This window comes from Lissotriton vulgaris, chromosome 9 (assembly GCF_964263255.1).
Source record: "Lissotriton vulgaris chromosome 9, aLisVul1.2, whole genome shotgun sequence".
NCBI classification, from domain to species: Eukaryota; Metazoa; Chordata; class Amphibia; order Caudata; family Salamandridae; genus Lissotriton; species Lissotriton vulgaris.
The window spans coordinates 1,061,562,199-1,061,584,162 of record NC_141697.1 but is presented as its reverse complement, the minus strand read 5'-3'; the positions used below and the strand labels follow the sequence as shown (position 1 = coordinate 1,061,584,162).

At 42.1% G+C, this 21,964-nt stretch overlaps 1 protein-coding gene across 2 annotated transcripts in view; it reads right to left on the bottom strand.

Moving 5' to 3' along the window:
• Positions 1–21,964, bottom strand: part of LMOD3 (leiomodin 3) — a 55,641-nt gene that overhangs the window by 18,864 nt on the left and 14,813 nt on the right. For both annotated transcript variants that reach the window (XM_086939029.1, XM_086939028.1), the window contains exon 2: positions 14,388–15,956. In XM_086939029.1, coding sequence (XP_086795155.1) covers positions 14,388–15,956 — 1,569 coding nt within the window. The remainder of the gene's footprint in view (positions 1–14,387; positions 15,957–21,964) is intronic.

Here is a 21,964-nt window from a genome sequence, read left to right as displayed (position 1 = left end):
TATTGCTTTTTCTAGATTATAGCTATTTAACAACCTAGCTGTCCATTGCTGCACAGTAGGTGGATTTCTATCCCGCCAAGCAGAAGCAATAAATAAGCGATATACAGCCATAGCTATAAACAGAAAATATTCATACTTGTGCTGGGACACCCCGTTCATTACCCCTAACAGAATCACATCCGGTGTTACCTTCATTTCCAGGTTTAAAGACCTATACAGGAATGCCTCAATAGCTCCTATCAAAGAAAGCAGACTAGGGCAAGTAGCAAACATGTGTAATATATCCCCTTCTAAGATGTCACAGCGTAGACATGTTATCCCTAGAGTGTCCCCCCATTGTGCAATTTTAGCCGGCGTGTAGTAAAGCGTGAACAGTGTTTTAAAATGCTGAGCTTGTAGAGCTGATGAGCGGAGAATCTCTTGTCCTAGCTGTAATGACTTCTCAAACATCCCCTGAGGTACCCCTAATATGTTCATCCATTTTAATTCAAACTTGTCTAAGTCATCTTCCCTATTCCGAAGAAGTTCCACATACAGCCTTTTAATTGTACATCCCTTTGCCTCCTCTATGATCTTCAATATTGCATCAATCTCGAATCCTCGAGCTCCTCCTGTCTTACTGGATAGAAAGCTTCTAGCCTGCAAATACTTAAAGAAACTCCTTGAGCTGATACCAAATACCCCTTGAAGTTCTGAGAATTGAAGCATTCCTACCGGGCCTATCAGGTCTCCCATCTTACTTACACCTAGTCGACCCCACTCCGTAAAAGTTGCATCTGCGAACATTTCCTGTGGCATTGTGGGATTTTTAACTGGTCTAGTATGTGCGTTAAATCTTCCCAGGCCAAAACTCTTTTTAAACGCCGTCCAGATCTGATATGCGGCATCAACTGTTTTAAATCTTGTTTTTTTTAAATAACTCTGCTCCGTGTACTTCAGGAAAGCATTCTCCGTTTCCCCTCCTAAAACCAATCCATACATTTCTGCGGACCCAGTATGTGCTTCTGCTTCCATTTCTGCCCCTCCCAAAAGACTTGTCATCAGGTGCAATGCGCTGCCCAGTAGTATAACTTCAAGTCCGGCATTGCCCATCCTCCCCGGTCCCTTGGCAATGACATGAATCTCAACGCTCTTCTCATTTTACCTTGTGACCAGATAAAGCGATTGAACATTTGTTCCATTGTGGCAAACCAAAGAGAATTGAAGAAAAGAGGGATTGATCTAAATAGATATAAAAACTTTGGCAGGAGATTCATTTTGATAAAATTTACTCGCCCTACTATGGACATGTGCAGGTTATTCACCCTGTCAAGGTCTCCCTTTGCTTTCTTTATCACCAGGCTAATGTTTATCTCTACCAGCCTATCGAGGTCTGCTGTGATAGTCACCCCCAAATAAAGCCCCTCTGAAGCCAACCGTGGGTCTGTGCAACCTGTTTGTGCATTTTGAATAATTTGTGTTTTGGCCTTGTTCAGAGCATACCCTGCTATTCGTCCAAATTGTTCTGCTTCGACCACTATTGCCCTGATGGCCTCTGTGGGTGAAGGTGTGATAACTGCCACGTCATCAGCATATGCGAGGACTTTACAAAGCCCTACCTCCGTTGACATTGGATGTATCTATTTACAATTCTGCCTTTGACCTGGTTCCTAGGGAGGAACTCTGGAGGGTTTTGCAGGGTCTCGGGCTGCCCCCTTATATTCTACTGCTTCTCATCAAACTACATAATGACAACTATGCCCAGGTGCGATGGGGACAGAATGGGGAAAAGACCGATAGGATCCCAGTAAAAAGGGGTGTCCGACAGGGCTGTGTACTAGCTCCCACACTATTTTCCCTGTACGTGAATGGTGTGGTAGAGCACCTGCTTGAAGAACCAGCAGACGCCCCCTCCTTGGGGGGCGTGAGGATCCCATCCCTATTGTTCGCGGACGACACCCTCCTCATTTCAAAAACTCCCCAGGGCCTCCAGAAGCTTTTGAACCGTTTTCAAGATTTTTGCTCAAAAAGAGGGCTTGTCATCAACGTGGACAAAACTAAATACTTGATTATGCACCCTCCACGTAGGCTTGGTCGTCCTCCAGTACTGAACTCTGTTCCCCTTGAGAGAGTTTCAGAATTCGATTACCTAGGGATTCGCGTGAGTGATGTCATGAGCTGGTCACCCCACATTAACAAAATGACCCTTAGCCATAAAAGGGTGGGGGGAGCTTTATTGAGTGAGTACCGTAACTCATCGAAGCAATGTGTGGCTCCAGTAATCGACATCTACAAAGCCAGAGCTGTCACGGCATCTCTCTACGGGGCTGAGTTATGGGGCCTTGGTAATTCTGAAGCCCTATCCAAGGCTGAGAACAAATTTCTGAAGGACCTTCTGGCCATTCCACTGAGCACTCCAACAGTTCCGGTGCTTCTGGATGCGGGCTGCAAATCAATTAAGGGCCAGGCTCGCCTCCGGCCCCTCCTTCTATGGGCGCGTCTGTGGAGGGTCCCTGAATTGAAATCATATGCGGACGGGCTGTCAGAGGTGATGGGAATGGGTGGCTGGCATACGATCAAGTGGCTCAGGGACATCAAAAACCTCCTGGGAGACCTAGGTCTGGGGTCTTGTTGGACTACACAATCTGCCCCGCCGAAGGCGACTCTGAAAAAACTATATTGGGAAGGGGTCTCTGCCCAGCTCATCAGCAACCCACGTCACTGCAATTTCACCGCAGCCTACTTGAAAATAAAAGACGTTGTTGCCTATGAGCCGTACTTGGATCTAATTACAATTTCAGGTGACCGGGCACTTTACATTAAATTTAGAGTAGGCACCTTACCTCTGGGAGACCTGCTCTCAAGATGGAATATGACCGCGCAGGCATCACCACACTGCGCACTATGTACAACTAGGCCTGAAACTGTGGCTCATTTCTTCTTTGAGTGCCCCGATTATACCCGCCCAAGAAGACACTGGCTTAAACCTCTCTGTAGGCAATTGGGAACTCGCCAGTATATGGTGGCCTTACGGACTTTACTAACTGATACATCCTCCCCCATAGTTTGTGGCGTGTCAAAATTTCTCAAATGGGCATGGTTGATTCGCTTAAAAAGACTGTCTATATCAAATTAATATCAATTTAATTCCTGTTTAAATAATTTATTGTTATACATATAGAGAACTTTTATTCGACTTGATTTTTAACTTGTACAGTTTTTTTACGATGTCCTATTTTATATACTTCTTTGTAATGCTTTTATGATATCTGCATATCGAAATAAAGCTATCAGCCAACCAACCTATTTACAATAGCAATAGCTTTAACTATTGCAAATGCGAGACGTATTGCATTGCAGATGCTGGTTATGCTTGGTGCCTTCTTTGGAGTAGGGAGAAGATTCTAAAGTTTCTCTTTGAAGTGCTTGGAATTTCCTGCCTCCCCTGCCCTGGCTCCAGCCTGATTGCTGGCACAAAGCACTAGTATGAAATATTTTACATGAAGGCGGGGCACAGCCTATTGATTTGCAAATAGGGCTGAGTCCAGCCCCCCTCCCACCCCACACCATCCAGCCAGTGATGGCTCATCCAGACTCACCTAATTAATTTACAGTGTGGCTATCTGGGAAGAGTAAAGAAAGTCCAGCTGCCAACTACACCCAATCATGTGACCCAGGAACTAGCTGCAGGCACAAAATAGCACAGGCAGGAAAATGCCAACTTTCTAAAAGTGGCGTTTTAAAAACTGAGCATAAAATTACAATTTCCTAGACACCAAACATGAATTTCCTACCTGCTCAAATCAAACGTTTGCACTTATTCATTCTAATAAGGCAACCCAAAGTTATCCTAGGGAAAAACAAATGCAGGATTTTTTCACTACAAGGACATGTAAAACTTAAAAGGACATATCCAACCTTGTTTACAATGCACCCTGCCCCATGGGCTGCTTAGGGCATACCTTAGGGGTGACCTACATATATTAAAAGGGGAGTATAAAGCTTGGCTAGGGGGTTATTTTGCCAAGTTGAATTGGCAGTTCAAAATTACATTCAGGCTGTAACGGCAGACCTGGGACGTTTTAAGGGGCTGCTAAAGTGGGTGGCACAATATGTGCTGCAGGCCCACTAGTAAGTAGCATTTAATGTACAGCCCCTAGATAAATGGTATACCACTGTACATGGGACATATACGTAAATTAAATATGCCAATTACGTATAAGCTGATTTACCATGTTTTCGTGAGTGAGCACAAGCACTTTAAACACAGGTAAGCAGTGGTAAAGTGTACACAGTCCTAACGCCAACAAAATAAGTTCAGAAAAAATAAGAGGTGTGAAGGCAAACAGTTTGAGGGAAGACCACCCTAAGGCTGACAGATCTAACAACAGATGTACTGAGGACTGTTAGCCAGATGTAGGCTAGCATAATAGGCTTTACTTATTTAGGGTTTATTAAAGCAGCAATGGGGCGACTACAAATATAGAGGTGGTGTGTTTGTTACTAGGACCTAATGATAAATATGGTTATTAAGTCTCTGGTTGGGTTTTCAATAAGACCAGGTTCTCACATAGTTTTATGGCAGTATATTGGAAAACTGAGATCAGAGACTCTCCCCCCCCCCTCCCCCTTCTCCCCTTCCTTTCAGGCTATAAGATTAAACAGAGCAGATGCGCCTTGGCCCCACACCAGACCTGTGATTTCCTCTCTCTCACACCGGTAGACCCCCCCACTCAATGTGAGTTTTTCTCCATCCTTTGCCAGCACTTTAACCTGTTTGTCCCCCCTCCTCCCTTCTTGATCATTCGTTTTATTCACAGGAGTGTACTCAGCCTCCACTGACCTCGGACATTCCATATTCACGGGGCCACCTTCCACACGGGTCCATTGACCAACCTGTGGACATACCTGTTAGCCTCTCCTTGTCATTGTACACGTAGGCTGTTTTCCACCCACCCCAGCACTATCCTTGCCCCTGCGCTACTTCTCCTTCCCCGTTCCCTCCCTGACCTCTTCCTTTCCTCTCTTATACAGCACCCAAAAACTTTGGTAACCCGGTCCTGAAGATGATCCTGACTAAATAGGATCAAAACGCCATCGACCGATCGTACAGCGCAACTCATGGCGCATACTCAGCTTTGGTTCATAAAAAGTTATATATCTTGTCTAATTACTGAGAAGAACTAAATCTACTGAACCATTGATCCTTATACATATTTTGTCATCAGCTTGTCACCTTGCGTCTCCCGCTGTGTTTGTCACTTGTCACTTGCGCCGTCACTCATTGCATCACGAGCACAATGTGCACAAAGACCTCTTGGGTTGCCTTCACAATTTATGCTTACAGTGCTGGTATAACGGTCTAGCATGAACTGAGATTTTAAATATATGATGCCATGAGCATTTTTGAAAGAATACCGGGAGTCTCCCCTTTTTTCCTTGTAATGTCGTGTACATACATATGTATCTGCCTTTCTCATTGAATCCGGTATAGACATTATGGTACTATACAAAGCATCCGAGATAAATCACCTTTTGCTTAAAAATTACAATTGAAAATATTGATTCTGAGATGAATGTGAATCATTTACAGAAGAATTATTCTCATAAAATGTACCCAGTTTTACACATTCTTACCCAAGTCTATTTGTTTATTTCTAGAAGAAACCATGGTTTGTTTATTTATCTATGTAATCATTTATGTGCGTAATTCTTAATTTCTTTCTTTTTGTGTTTTGGATTTCACATGCTTTGTAAAGTGGAGGCATTGTCAACTCATGACCACGTCAGAACTTTAAAAATCATGCCCAGTCTACCCATTAAAGATCTCATTGACAATCACTCTAGAAGGGCTCATTTGGTATTGACATTAGTGCTAGTTAATATGAGCTATCTGTGTTTCTCACGTTGCTTTACAATCAGCTTAGAGACTGTCACATTGAATCAAAAGAGAATTGTTTCTGCTGTTTAACTCCATTCCACAGCACATCGCATATTGTCGGGGGCACTAGGGTTTTTCTCGAATTTTCTAAATTCACTGGCGGATATTCAAGTTTGCTTCAGTTTCATTCTAAACATGCTGTTTTTGATCAATCTCTAAATGTTTCTTACTTTCAATTCGAACCAGTATTCTATCTCTTATTTGTTCTGCTGATTGCCCGTAGTCCATTTCATTAGGGAATGTGAAAAAGTCCACAAAATACAATTGTATCTGTTGAAAACCACTTTTAACTAGTCTATTAGAATTTGGTGAGGTAGTTTAGTCAGACTGATCGTCTAATAACAGAAATAGGGGTCATTACATAATGGTCCTACTCTAACTTTGTTAGATCTAGATTGGCTAAGGCTGCAACATGTTTTCATTACCCTCCTTTGGATAACCCACTAGATCACTGCCAAGAATCTGGTGAATGATGGGAGAAGATCTTGATGGACATTACATGTTCTTTCATATATAATCTAGTCAGTTTCCAACAAAATTAGCAAGTCATTTAATTGAGATGGTGTAAGGCTTTTAGATGACATTTTAATCATGTTATAAATGTTAATTTTATTCTCCTTAATTTACAACGTGCCTTCTTGCTGTTTTTACGATATTCTTTGTGAATAGTTTAAATCTACTAAGAAACAGGGTTGTCCTGTTGTAATAAATACTTTTACTTAAAAGTGTCTGTTCTTCCTAGTAGTGGGTGTGTGATACTGTGAAGAGTAAAACATGTTAACTGTTATCACAGTGCCCCCGATCCCTTTCTAGGGATTGTTAGTACCACAAAAGCAATGAATTCACTTCAGCGATGCAGTGGGTGAGGTTCTGCGTGCGAGAAGTTGGCCTGGCATATGATGTCCACTATTCTAGTGGGCAACTTGCACCAGTTCAAACAACCCTTATTGATGGTAGGTTTAAGACAACCTTTATAGAAAGCTATCCTAGTGGTAGCTGTGGAGAGCAGCCTTCAGGCTAAGTCTTGAAGGAATGAAAAGCAGCTTGTTTTACCAGTCTATAATCCCTTGAATAATCAAAAGTACACCACACAAGGTATATATATAAAATATATGTATTTATTGTAACCACAACCCCTCTAGTCTCTTTATGAGGCTAGAGGCAAAAGTACAATACACTAACTTAATTAGCACACAGTAAATTAGCACAGTATACGTTTTGCCCTAGGGGCCTCACAAACCATATACTAAGAAAGTGGTACAAGTACCGCTCTCAACACAGAGATAAGGCCTAGGGCCTGTAGAACCGCTGGGGCAACCAGGAACCACCTAAGGTAAGGACTTAGGAGACCCACGGGGGACGTGTGCAGTGTCTAAACAGAGCAGCAAATCATCATTGACTTCTATGGAGAAAGTTTAAGTTACAGTTTTAAAGTTTAAGGACACTTAGGAGTGGACTACGGTGAAACCCGTTTAGAACTAGACACTTCGAGAGTCAAGACCCAGGGGAGCACCAAAGTACTTGTGTTACCTCACCCAGGGAAGCCGGGTGCATAGGTGTCTTTTCGTGTCGGGTTTCGTCGATTCCAATGGAGAGCTGCAAAGAAGTGCTGCAGGCGTTCAGGAGAAGAGTGTCCGGGTGGATCCAAGGGAGGATCGGAGATCTGAAGAAACTGAAAGCAGAAGGGACAGAGTCTGGGCCGTTAGCCAGTGGCCAGGATGGCGATAAGAAGTTGCCAGCCGATGTTGGGTGCTTTAATGTGAAGAAGGTGAAGCTTGACTCTTCAGCCACGAGGTCCAGGAGGCGTCGACGACAACCAGGAGCTGGATTCGAGCTGTCCCACGTAGGATGTCGAGTGCTGCAGCATCGGTATCCAGATTGGACCCAACAAGCCTTGGCAACAGCAACCCATGCAAGATGATAAGATTGGCTTCGGTGCAGACCAGCAAGGTCTGAGGGACTCATCCTTTGGAGGGGAGTCAGGGAACGTCTGGAGCAACCAGGAAAAACCCAAGAATCAAAGGATTGTCCTTCGTGGGGACCCACCAGTCGACGTGTTGAGATATAAAATTATATATGCATACATGATTGGCCTACTATGTACCATATAACCGCATATACGTATAAATAACCGCATAGTATTATATATATATGTTAGCTCAATGATAGATTCATGCAGGCCCGTTTAGACCTATTGATATAGTCAGGGCCACTTTGTTTCGTTTCCCTTCGTTCATGTACTGTTTCCCAAAAGTCACATGGTTTAGCTCATGGTACGAAACTACGCTAAATTACTCAGTCTGCTTCTCTGATCTTTTGTGTATAGCTCAGGGAAACCCAAGGTCACACCTGCCCTTCTTGTGGGACGCGTATATTCTAGCAGAGCCCGTTCCTGTACTCCCCGGGTTTTAGATAGACGAGAGGGCGCTTTACTGACCTGCCCCCGGAATAGCTTCAGCTTAGCTACCAACAATTAGTGGTGCCTTATATGGGTTTTCCTGCTGGCTTACTGACAACTTGTGTTCTTTCTTCTAGGGTGTTAACATGAATGTGTGGAAACGTACATATGCCTCGTATCATTTGTATTTAGTCAATCTCCTCTGCGCACCTCCATGGGTCGTGTAGACCGAGGCTCCCCTGTCAGGGCTTGTATTTTGATTGAATAAACAATTCGACCTTCTCCATTGCAGACTGCCTTATTATTCCTTTAATATATATATCTTCATATGGACTATTGGTAAGTATAGTCCGGCCTTGTAAAATTTGGTTCCTTCAGTTGGCGACTCCGTCGGGACTCCGCGATAGGGTCGTCCCCTCCTGTAAGCAGGAGCAGAAGGGACCGGGAGGAGTTCTGGCCGAGTGGGTGGACAAGAAGTATTTTGATCCGAAAAACCCGCTAGAGGTTAGACAATTGGAGATTCCGCCCTCAAGCCCAGTATCCCTCCCAGCTGTTGAAGACTCTACGCCGGAGTCCTACGCGCTTTACCCGAGAGAAGAACAGACTGTGTCGGTCTGTCTAGAAATTGGCAGTAGAGAAGTCGGGATCGGCCTGAGTGCACCAGGTGAGTGAGCCTTTTGATTAGATTTGGAAACTGACACTTGGAAGGAGTGTCCACTTGGAAATAGCAGTCTGCTTTTTGTTGGTGGTCGGGGAAGCCGGTCCACAAGGGAATCAGAAAGGGTCTGACGTTGCGGTGCAGGGGCTGCACGGGCAGACACCTCTTGGATTTGTTTGGTATTGGAAATAATACTCGGTGCCTTGCGGAGACGGAGTGCTCGCTCGGCCAGATTCACTCCAGGGAAGCCCTGGAAGCAGCTGGGTAAGCTAGGGTTCTGGAGCTTCGTGCCCCGCAACACCGGACCAACCAGAATGCGACCAGTGGAAACCTAGGGAGTGGGTTTGTGGTTTTCCTAACCGAGTGATTTATCTTTGTTTGAATTTCGGATTGGTCTCGAATTCCTTTTGAATTGATTCCCCAAACGAGAGTCGACGGGCTCGGTTCGTATTTGAAGACATGTCATTTGCATTTGAATTTGTATGAGCTCATTTGAAACCCTGACGCACTTTGCCGCACTTTATATGGTTAAAGAGTCTGAGAGAGTGAATGGTGAAGAGGGCGCGCACGCATGAAAGGCATGATTGAAGACTTATAAATGAGAATTGTGATATTGTTGTTATAATGCCTTGTTTCAGCAAAATATGTTTTGGGTGCTGCTGTCGGAGAGGGGCTCGGCTGGAAGAAAGACAGCCCGCCCCTCCCGAGGGAAGCCCCAGTTTTGATATGTATGTTAAACATGGTCTCACACCAATTTTGTTTAATACTTTATGGAACAAATATACAAGTGATAATACTGACTTGCAATGGCCCCTAACAGGGTCGTTTGATGAGAAAAAGATTAATTATTTACAAAATAAAATGTTTATGAAGAAAAGTCGCCAATCGATGTTTGACTCCTTGAACCTATGGTTGAAGGAGGCCAAAAGACGGCGAATACGGGAAGAGAAACTGGGAAAGATTAAATCTGGGCAGACTGTAATGCAAAAAGCTATAGCTTACAATAAAGGAAAGGTGGAGGAAAATATAGCCCAAATGGACAGACAGTTCCGTTTGGAGACAGACAAGAGTTATGTGGCCCGACACTGGAGATGAGATAGAGGATTTATTAGAAACTCGTCCGCCTCCTCCTTATGCTCCACAGGGTTTATATCCAGCGGTGCCCATGGCCCGAATAGATCGCCCCGCGGCTGCGTTGGTCATTAAGGACCCTATGGGAGCAGCGGCTACAGCCCCGCCTGATGGGTCTGTATGGAGTGCGCTGCTTTCTCCTCCCTCACTCCGACCAACTTCCTCACCCTTGATTTCGTTGCAGCCTGACTCAGTCGTCCCTTCTATTTTACACCCAGTATTTCTCTCCCCTCCGGCTCGAAGCGCTATAGATCCTCGAGCTTTGGCGACCTTAGATACTACGCCTAAGCGTCTTGGGTCTGATTCGAGCGACCAACGGATTTTTACTAGATCTTCGTTAGGTATGGAAGAAAGGAAGGCTATAGTAAATCAGGCTTCCCAATTGATGCGGAATGACATTTATAAAAATGGAGGATATTTGGAGCACTATGAAAGATTTTGAACCCGTTGCCCAGCAACTGGCTCTAGAAAACATGGCGATCCGATTGATTTCGTTATGGGAACAGTGTTTTGAGGAAGGGTTTGTTCCTAAAATATTGAGGGATATAAGAGATCGAGCCCACAAATTCCAACTGCAGTCTGATGAAGTATATCAGAATGTAGCAACTCTTTTGCAGTATCGAGAACGAATGCATCGGAAATGTGCTGATTGAGTAACACAGAATCCTATGAGAGAGGTACATCCTCTTTTCTTCCCAGAATTACCTGAAATCACAGAAAACGGGGGCAATGTAACCAGAGCAAGGGTGGACGCAAGGCTTCAGGTACAATGGGTTTATACCCCTTGGAAACGAAGCGAGGTCCTTACATTGAAAGCCCAGCTCCCTGACCCTCGTAGGAATCCCACTGCTTATTACAAAGAATTCACCTCCAGGCAGCTGAGAGTACGTGGACTACGGCCACTCCGTCCGTGATCCTCAGTATGGCTCAGTATTATGAGCATCGAGAGAATGAAAGCAAGGAAAGGACTGAAAAGAAAACTAAAGATTTAAAAACTAGAGTCTTGTTGCAGCAAGTTAGTAGAGGACAGAATGCGGGACGAGGTGGGCGCGGTGCCTTTCAAAGGGGAATAACAGGCAGAGGAAGAGGAGGTCCCCCGAATATCGGCCTGAATCAATGCTCGTACTGTAAGCAGGAGGGGCATTGGAGGGCGGACTGTCCTTTGTTGATGGAAAGGAACGGCCCCAGTAGAGGATGAGGACGGGGCAGGGGAAATATTGATCGAAATAGCATGGGAAGGGAAGACGAGGGTTCCCGAAAGAACTATTTTGATAGTCCACAGAACAGGCAGTACTATAATGAAAATTATAAGGACGACGGGTACGATGGACAAGATTATGCATGAGACAGCCAAGCACAGAGAGGGGGCCACATTACAGTACCAGTTGACCAAGAGGGACCTTATGTACAAGGGGAACTGTTGGGTGCATCAGGAAAATTCCTATTGGATACTGGAGCAATGAATAGTTCAGTTGCTCATACAATGGTCCCAGGGGCTGCTCTGTCTGGCCAAAATAATGTATCAGTAGGATTCTCTGGAATACCTGTGGTAAGCCTCGTTTCTAAACCTTTGCCTTTCACTGTAGGCCCTATTTCTATACAGTCACCCTTTCTGCTGACATCCAATTGTGGTGAGAACCTTTTGGGTTCGGATATTTTAAAGAAATTACATGCTTGGATTTATTGTTCACCGGACGGTGTTTATTTGACGATGCAGAAACCTTCTAGACTAGGGAGCAACCTGTGTTCTTCTCGCTACTTGAATATTGGGTATGACCACAAACCGGTCTTATAACATGAGCCATAAGAACATCATCACCAATTAACAACAGCAAAGGATCATTCTAGGCACTAAGCCAAATGGGAATGAAGCAACACCAGTGTGTTGGGTAGAAGGAACGACCAAGATGTCAGACTCGAACAAAAAGAGCACAAGAGTAAGCCTAGTCCAAGCAACCTGCAATGCAACCAAAAATATGAAATCATACACATGCACCACCCTGATAGAGGATAGACACATGTACAACGTCATGAAAGAAACAATGTCTTCTAATCAGCTGCTGATACCAGAAAACACAGAAGGGCAGAAAAGCATAAAGACACAAAAATGCAAGCAAGCCGGAGTGTAGGCAACTCTTCACAGGACTGTGTCACATTCCAGCACACACGTTACAGATCTAAATAACAAATTTTTTTTACAGGATCATGGATTTTAGCATAGTAAGGCAGGAACAACAACAACATATGCAAGGAATGGCTCACTGAGAATGTCCAAACCTCTGACCCATATAAACAGAGATGTGAGACAAACATGCCAATAATTGTGAAGAAAAAGGAAAACAAGAGCAAACACGAGGCTTCTGTTCCAAGAATCTGATCATGTGTATATGACATCTTGGGCAAACACTACTACTGAACACCTGAGAAACAGTCTGCAGGGTTTAGATAATTGTCAGAGTGGACTCATCATGCATAATAGAGTATTTAGTTTTTAAGGGTGGTTCTCATCAGACTGATCAACTAATGAAATCCAGATTGCTCATCCAGAGCTTGTTGCAGCAATCCTCGGTACTTATAGAAAGGAACTGAATATGGAACACAGTGAAAAAACATTACCAATTTATCAGTCATTAATGGAAGATAAACACACTAATCCCACAAGTGCGGGAGCAGCAGCAACACTGTGGCGGCTGTCTTCTTGTACAGGAAGAGCTCAGCCACTGACACAGGAGTTATTACTTCCAAATCAAGGCTTTGGCCTCAAGATCAAATGGTAAGCTGCCTTAATGCTCTTAATGTCAGTAATGCCCAGCAAAGATTCTTCAGAACAATGACATTGTAGGAGGCTTGGGATTAGCCTGCATAGCAAGGTTCAAACTCTTCACTCACTCGGACGCTGCTCTCCCTCCCAACCATGAAGAAGTGGTTCTATCAGGAAGACGGGTGGGCAGGAGGAGAGGGTGGAATCATTCTACACAGTAGATCATTGCTGTTATTTTGTTTAAAACAAAAAAAGCAACAGCATGGACTCGCACAGTGTAAAAGGGGATCGGCTACAGCTTTCATCAGCTGTACCCCTCCCCATGACATCAAGGAAGCAATAATCTATTAGAAGGTTACTGGGTTGCAGGGGAGAAATTTGTTGGCCATCCTACATAGCTGGAAGATGGCCAATCTTGATACGTAACAAAGAAAGAAGTACTGTGGTAAGACCTAAGACCAGCACAATTAGGAGAATTCTAAATCTTGCATGTTACAATAAGCCACCCAAAGAAATGCCAGGCCTTCAGGATATCAATCTACATAGCAAGGCCCATCCTGATAAAGAATAAATAAAACTATTGAGCAGAACCAAACAAAACAACTACTGTAAATCAGAGAGAAGGGGAAATCTGTTCAATACAGGGCGGCACCCAGTACTCAGCGTATACGCTACTTCACACAGACTGACAGGACAGGACATCACAGTGAAGGACCATCTATAATCTCCTCATGGCTAGGAGGAGGGGGCTACATTTTGTTTTAGTTCAAGGACTGTGACAAGGAGTGTGGACTGAGTGGTAAAAGTATTCTGATGTGAGGACATGTTGGTTAATCGAAATTGCCAAGATGGTTTAACACTTTTGTAAAGAGCTGAAAATCACAGATCTTGAGTACATGGCGCCAAAGGCAGTTCACACCCATAGAGACACAGCGTAAGTACCAATTTTGGGTTAATTAGTTGAATAGTAAGTCTGCATGCACACAAAATCTACACAGTCCACAGCTTTAAAGCGCATCGACTATTGACACCATTTTGACTCTAAGGCATTCATTACGGTATACTTGTAATTTCCAATGGATCCAGCAACAGGAGTGACCAGCCTTTGGCATTACTAGTAATGTAGACACAATGCAAGCTTGCACAGTTTTCCTGGTTACTGCAGCTGCTCAAACTTTCTGGGTTAAAAGTAGGGAAAAAAGAGGAATAGAAAAGGACTGGATGCATTAAATCTGATTTGTCTAAGTATTCCCTATTCTTAGATCAATACTTGGGGTCAAACTCTTAAATTACCATATCCATTAACAGGACCAAAGTGGTGTTGCTCTTTGGCAATGATGACAGTCATACAATGTTTGGAGGTTGCTTCCACTCTTGCTTGTTGAATATCTTCTCTATGTGTATATGGAGTTCTTCAACTGCCATTACTCAGTGTGGCAAATGTGTGGTAAGAACTTGGCAATTCTATGTTATAAACACACATAAGTAAACAAATATAACAATCAGAACATATACTCACAGCTTTCAGATATGCAACATTACTTTGACGAATGTCTTTTAATAGCTGGTCTCGTGGGGTAAGTTCAACAACAGGTGGCGGTCGTCTTCTTGGGACTGGTTTAAGAGTCTTGATTACACTGCGGAGGCTGGCTCTGTCTGAGGGTATTGTATCTTCCGGCATACGAGACTTTGGTGTGGTTCTCCGTAGTGTGACTGTATCACGGAGGCTGGGCTTCTGAGGTGATTCTGTATATAATGAGGATAGTTTAGCATCCATCATACTAGACTTTGGCTTGGTTCTCTTTAGGGTGATTGTATCACGCAGACTGGGTGCCGGAGGTGGTTCTGTGTGTTGTTGGAAAATAGATTTTGGTTTCATCTTCTTCAGTTTGACCTCAGGGACGGTGCTTGTCTTCTCAATGTTTCTGTTTTCAAATTTGGTTGGTGCAACAAAAGGTGTTGTCTCCTCTGTAATGCTTTGAAGGCCAGAGTTGGGTTGAGGCCTACCTAACATTTCCCACAATCCAGGTGGCAGACCATATCCATTTTCTAGCATAGTTATGATCTCATTTTCATCTTTCACTTGCTGCTGCCTCTGATCCGCTTTCCGTTTTTGCCTTTGTCTGTCCAGATTTCGAGTGAGTAAATTGGTAACAACCATTCTGGGACCTGGAACCTCAAAATGATAGCCAATCTTCAGCAAGGTATTGTTTGCCTTCAGAAGTCGGGAAATCTCCATTTCTGCATGGTGGCCCAACATATGCCTCTGATTATGAAACCGTAGTTCTGTTAAAAACTCATTGAACTGCAGACATCTCATGATTGCTACAATTCCTTTCCCCGTGATGAAGTTGGACTCAATGTTCAGAGTGGTGATACTCCTATTTTCTCTTAGCATGTTGGCTATTGCAAAGGCAATATTTTCGTCAGCTCCCACATTGGCTAAGCTGAAGGTTTTTACATGTTTGTTCTTTTTCATGGCATTTACAAAGTTCACCAGCATCTCCTTTGGGATATTTTCTATGTTGTTGAGGTTGATTTCCTTCACAGCAGGATCATTTTTCCTGACGCTTTCCAAGGATTCATCTAAATTGGTTTGGTTCCCTGAGGGCCTTGAGCTCATCTTCATGAAACTTGTGTCCAAAGCCAACTTCTTTGGCAAGTTTAATTTTGAAATTTTCTTTTGACTTGGTTCTTTGATTTCCTTTTCTTCCGCTTGCTCTGTTGTTTCACTAATGATCTGTTGATGGTTACTGTTATCTCCATGTTGCTCCATCTCTGTGCACTCGTAAGTATCCCCATTTAAGTTGCACTCATTGGACACTACAGGCTCTGTGTTTTTATCTAAATTAGGTATAGTTACATTCACTTTGTAACTTGAAGTAGCAGCATCCTCTGCATTGAGCTGTGATGGGGAATGAGCTTCATTTTCCTTATTTTCATGTCTCCTTTCCGTGTTACTCTTATTTTCCAGTTCAGTTTCCTTTTTCCCTCCTGCATTTATTTCAGTTGACCCATTTAGATCCTGATTCTTTATTACTGCTTGGACATTTTCAATGGGGATTTCTTCTTTATCTTCTAGACTTTTCTAAAGATAAATTATAGAGTTGAAGTACATTTTACTTTGATCTTTTTCATTTATTGTTAATACAGATACAATGTGATCAAAATATATACATATAAATATGAGCTATTGTCTCTTCTGCTTTGTTCACCTTGTCAGTTCTATTTCTCCATCTTTTGCTTTTTGAAAGTCAAGCTCCACTGATAGGCAGCAATCTTATCTTAATCATTATTATCAGTAAGTTCTTGCCTCAACTGGACCACTGGGAATGTTTAAACATCATTTGAAAGGGTGAACTAAGGCTACAGAATGCTCCACTTGCTTACCCACTACAAGAAGAAGGTTTGTGATTGCACAATATGCAATAGTAATTGACATTGAACTGGAAAATTGTTAGCTTATATCTCAGCTAAATATGTTCTAAGCGCTTAAGGGGGCAGTTTAAGAGTTGGTTTAAGTACATGATGTTCTTGTGTGCTGTTTGCACAGTCCAAATAACCCAATCTCCTTGTGTGCCTGCACCCCAGAGAACTTTGACTACTCAAGCTGCTTATCATTGTGCTTCTTGTTATTTAAAGACTCAACCTTCAATAATCCTCGACCAAAGTTTTGATAAAGAGCTTTGAATGCCAAAAAGAACTGCAAATCTACAAAATAATATTTGTACTTTCGATTACATTCTATAATTTTTAGCATTAAAAGCATACAACCTGGCTGAGCAGCAGCTAATTAGTGATTACGTTTAGGATTCCCTAATCTTGGCACATTTGGTTACTTCTTTAACACTACATGCCATGTGCATGCTTGTTTACAATGCCATTAAAACAGAGTTACAGTGGAGAATGTATTAATCATGCATCATATGGTATAATATATAATACTTTGTTGATACATCAGAGATTACAGATGTGTATAGATTGACGATTTATTTGATAAATCATTCTTTCGATGAGATTGATTTGCTTTTAAAATGAAGAGGAAGTCACTAAAGCAAAGATGTCTGACAATGTATTCCAAGGTTGGATGTCACAATACCAGCCCCTTGGTTTAACCATCAGACTGCTCTAATGCATCACTCTTTTGATATAGGTAGTATTGTTTATATAAAGATTAGTTCCTTTTCTAAGCATGCCACTGATATAGAAAATAAGTTCGACATTTTCTAACTTACCAAAACCTGATTTTCAGTTGCTTTCTCCTTGGACAAGACAGCCAAAGGTGGAGTGGCTGTCATGAAAGCAATATAAAGATCTCTACACAGACAGTTACTACTTGAAAAGGGACCGAAACCCTTTCATAGAACTGACATAGAAAACTTTCACTATCACAATATTACTGAGTGACCGCAATCCTGCATATTTGAAGCTCTTCCCATCAGAGCATTATGAGCTGTTATGTTCTTTAATCACATCCTGTTCCAAGTTGGTCAATGGAGATTTCAATGACTCGGCAGACAATGACCTAGCCTCTCCCAAGAATAAGATATTCTCAAGTCGACCCAAGTCAAAGGCCACATAAAAATTTATCAAATTGCAAATCCTCCCATTTATCTGGTCTGGCCATATCTTTATGAAATGTATTCTTAACCCTTTCGATGATGATGACGAGCTCAGCTCGTCATGATGCACAGTTGAGCTGTGCTGATGACGAGCTGAGCTCGTCATGAATACAGCCTAAGTGCAATTTCCAGCACAGGGGGGGGGAAACGCCTAGCAGCCAAGGTGTTAATCCCTCTTCCAGATAAAGAATCATTGCTTATAACATTGAAAAGACCGCTGGACAATGGAGGAAAATTATTATCTGAAGAACACATCAAAACCTTAAAAGAAACCTCTTATACTATATCTAGTTCCATAGAGTTGCAAAGTAAGGCATTCAATTATTTGCTACGCACCGAAGCCAATACACATGCTCCTGTAATTTTCAAACAAATATCTATTCACAGAAAGCCACCACCATGGTAATCACATGAATTAACAAAGTCCAAATCCAAATTACAATAACCACTGAAAAAACTTGGACATTGGAAACAAACATGAATATAAAAAAAGAAATGGCAAAATATAAAAATATGGTTTATAGTATTAGCTCATCTAACTAAATTAGTAAAACTATTACTGTTATCAGTTTTTCAAATATTTAACAAATTATTGGAAGCATCCAGAATAAGTCAAGATTTCCATTACTCACAGGAACTCTGCAATCAACTAAATAATTATTTCTCTGAAAAGAATTCCCTTTTAATGGCAGAGATCAGGAAATTACACTTTCTATTAGCAACTATGGACTCGGTCCCATATAACCACAAACGTTATGGTCTTCTCAATTGTAACTTACGATGATCTCTCCCTAGCACTGCCCCAACTAAAATCTGTCTCACTTCACAACCAATGTCCACGTCAGATCTTTAAACAACTCCAGAGTGTTATTTTACAGCCTCTTTTCCCTAAACACATCAGTAGAACAAGGAATAGCCCCTCAACCATTAGAAGGTGCTACAGTTATCACATACTCAATAAACAAGATTCAGATCCTTCTAATCTGAGAAACTTCCATCCCATAGCAGTATTGCCTGCTAGCCAAGTGACTGTAACCACCTCCAAAATGCTAATTTCCTTGGCAACTCTCAAAGTGGTTTCTGTCCTTCAAATGGTATGGAAACAGTCCTCCTCGCCATCATGGGCAACCTAAGACTTGAACTGGATAAGAGAAGTAGCAAGGCTATGGCCCTATTAGATCTGTCAGCCACTTTTGATACAGTGGCTCACTCCATACTTACTGATCAACTCAAAATGCCTGGTATTGATGGCAGTGCACTTATATGGTTTAGATCTTCCTCATAGTCATACCCAATCAGTTAAACTATCACAGTTTGATGCTAAACAACTTCCAGTTAATTATTATTGTGTTCCCTAAGGCTCCTCCCTATCCCTTCACCTAGTGTAGTGAAAGCCCTACTAATTAGAGGATAACACATACTTTTAGGTTGATGATACACAAATCTTGTTATGATCTGATAGCAACTCTACCACATACCTAGTCTTCCAGCAAGCTAAGACAGTTATATGGAACTGGAAGGGTGGTAAGTGACTTCAACTGAATGTGGAGAAAACTGAAACACTGATTGTCAATGGGAAAGCTGACCTATGGTTGACCATAATTGGCCAATGAGGTGGGCTCTCTATCATTGCCAACAAACTGAGTAAAAAGTGTAGAAGTTGAGACACACAACAAACTATCAATGTCCAATCAGATTTCTTCTGTAGTCTCCAACTCTACATTCCACCACACATTCTTGGGAAATTGCTCACATTTCTAACAGAGGATGGCAAAATATTTGACTTTCCAGGTTTGTGCCCAGTTTTCTACCTTTACCATATCCCAGGTTTTATGTTAGGATCTGGCAAAGAATACCCAGGGAATTTCCAGTTTCTAATTGGAAGTCGTCTCACATGGGTTGGCTGGAAATGTTTTCATCGAAGTCTTCTAACAGGATAATTGTTACCTTTGGGAATTTCAGGATAATTTTCTCATGTTTATTAATCGTTTGTCCTAGCCTTTGTAGAGAGGGAAATATGCACTTACTATCATTAAAACTATACCAGCGGAAGTCAAACATCCCCCTTTAGGTTCTTCAAACCTGAAATTGTGATACTTAAGATATTTGTCAATTCACTGAATATTCTTGCATCCTTTACTTCATGTTTCACCCCAATTAGAAGTGCCAAACAGGGTAACCATATTTTTCCTTTACTTCGTGTAGATTATAAACTAATAATCATTCATCACTACATCCTTGGTTTTCCAAGTTCCCTGTAGACCTATAAACATAAAATCTTCCCTTTTCAGAATGGCAGTTAAAGATTTCCAATTTATTTTCATACCAACAATATTCCAAGATAAGATATGTACGACCTCATCAACAGGACCTCCAAGATAATGGTCTTGTGGCCCATTCCCCAAACTGATTACTGCTGTGATCTAATTCCAATCATATTAGCTCTTTGTGACTGGTTCTTCCTTATTGGTATAAACTGGTCTTCCATACACTGATTTTGTTATTAGAATTCTTCCTACACCCATGTTTCTATAACTACAATTCTCTGTGCGGTTTAGGATTTCGTTTACCTCAGCTCCCTTCCAAATTTTTTGAGAAACCATCTGATTAGCTTTAGTCGTGCGGTAGTTGCTGCTGATGGAACTTGGTAGGGATTATTCATAAACATAAGAGCCAGTACGATGGAGATCATCTATGGATTTAAGAACTTTGTCAACATCAAACCTGGAATCAAAGTGAACCATAGCATTTGGCTAGTTTAATATAGGTTCAGTAGACTTTGGGAAGGAAACCAGAGCAATATCCTTCAAGGTTATTTTGGATAGCTTTGACAAAGTATTAAAAATTGATAGAATACTTGATCTATTTAAAAAGCGCTTGAGGTCATGATTGGAAAAAATATCTACTAGCTGTAATGCACATTTCTCAGCATTATAAGAATCAGCCGTTGTTAAACTTCCCTGGCTGTGGGATCGTTCCTGCCAGGCTGCCATTGTTCTCTCCTGTATGTCAGTGCCATTCTGTCCTTGATTGACTGGGACCCTTTCAGACTCACTTTAGGTGGGACTATTTGACCGTGTGCTATTATGATCCTTTATAGGATATAAAGGGCCTATGCTCCTTTACCCTACGTTTTGTCCTTCTCTAAGAGTAGCTTCTACTCGCTTATAAGGGGTTATAATAATTTTCTCTGTAACCTAGGTTGCGCCGGGTACCTCGTTCTGTTCCAAAACAGCATATTTATCTGACTCATTTCCTGGGGTGGTCACAAACCTCAGCACTCTTTTACCTATTTTCATAATTCTTAATTTCCACATTTTCTGTGAATTTAAATTTGTAGAGGACTTTGCTCGTTTCTTCTTCTGAAATTACAGGACCATTCTCTCCATCCTTTTTGTATCCTTAGAAGACAGAATGGCCGCATCTTTACCATCAGTCGCTATTGCAGAACTTGTGCTGATTTTTACGGACAAATCAGCCACTGCAACTGATTCAGGAGTTTCGTTTGGAGCAGGGGCGGCTGGTGACATTTGAAAGCAGTGGGGCGTAAAAGTTAGGGATGATTTATAAGTAGCGGGAGAGCACTGCATTTCTTTTTACTTTTGCCATTATTTTTTTTTTTTTATCCCCATCTAACCCATATGCACAGAACTACAACTACAACTGGAACAAATGCTCACTGCCCTGTGGGCTGTATAGAGAGGCGCAGGACTGGATAGCCATCAAGATTTCTTTCTAATAAAGAGGAACAGTTTGTGCAACAATATTACCCGGGACAGTCTCCAAACTTGCCAAGAAGGTCCCTGCAACAACGGGACAGTTGGCAACTACGCATTGGTATTATTTTCATTCTCTGGAGCAGGGATGCTATACCGCATCTATGATGATGTTACTTAAAACTCCTTTCACACCATTCCAATATTTCATCACATTAATTTATATTCTTTAAATCGTGTCCCTATTATTTTATCCAGCATGTGATTTCAACAGGAGGTGATTTCATCCAATGTGTTTTACCAGACCTGTTATGTTTTATCGGCAGATCGCAGTAGATCGGTTTTAGACCAAGGGACCAATTTCATTAATGAAGCGAGCAGGGCAAGGAAAGTAAATCCTGGGTCTTGGAGAAGGTCGAGGACATGTGTCTCCTGTTCAGCATCAGTCAGCTCTGAGCTGGACGCTCTTTCTGAAAATTAAATGTACATGGTCAAGCACATGTCTTACAATAAGGTACAGATTGATGCAAATGTGAATTATTCCCAATACTAATCATGTTATGAAATGATAAAAGCCACGAGAGCAAACATGTCATTATTCCACGAAAGCAGTTCCGTGAAGCTTCCAGCTCTCAATCATAACTGCAAGGAAATGATTTTTATTGTTTAATGATTTTTATTGTTTGCTAAATTAGAAATGTATCGAAACTCTTGCTCTGAAAGACAGACGGCCTTTGTCTCAGAAGCGCCGGCCAGGG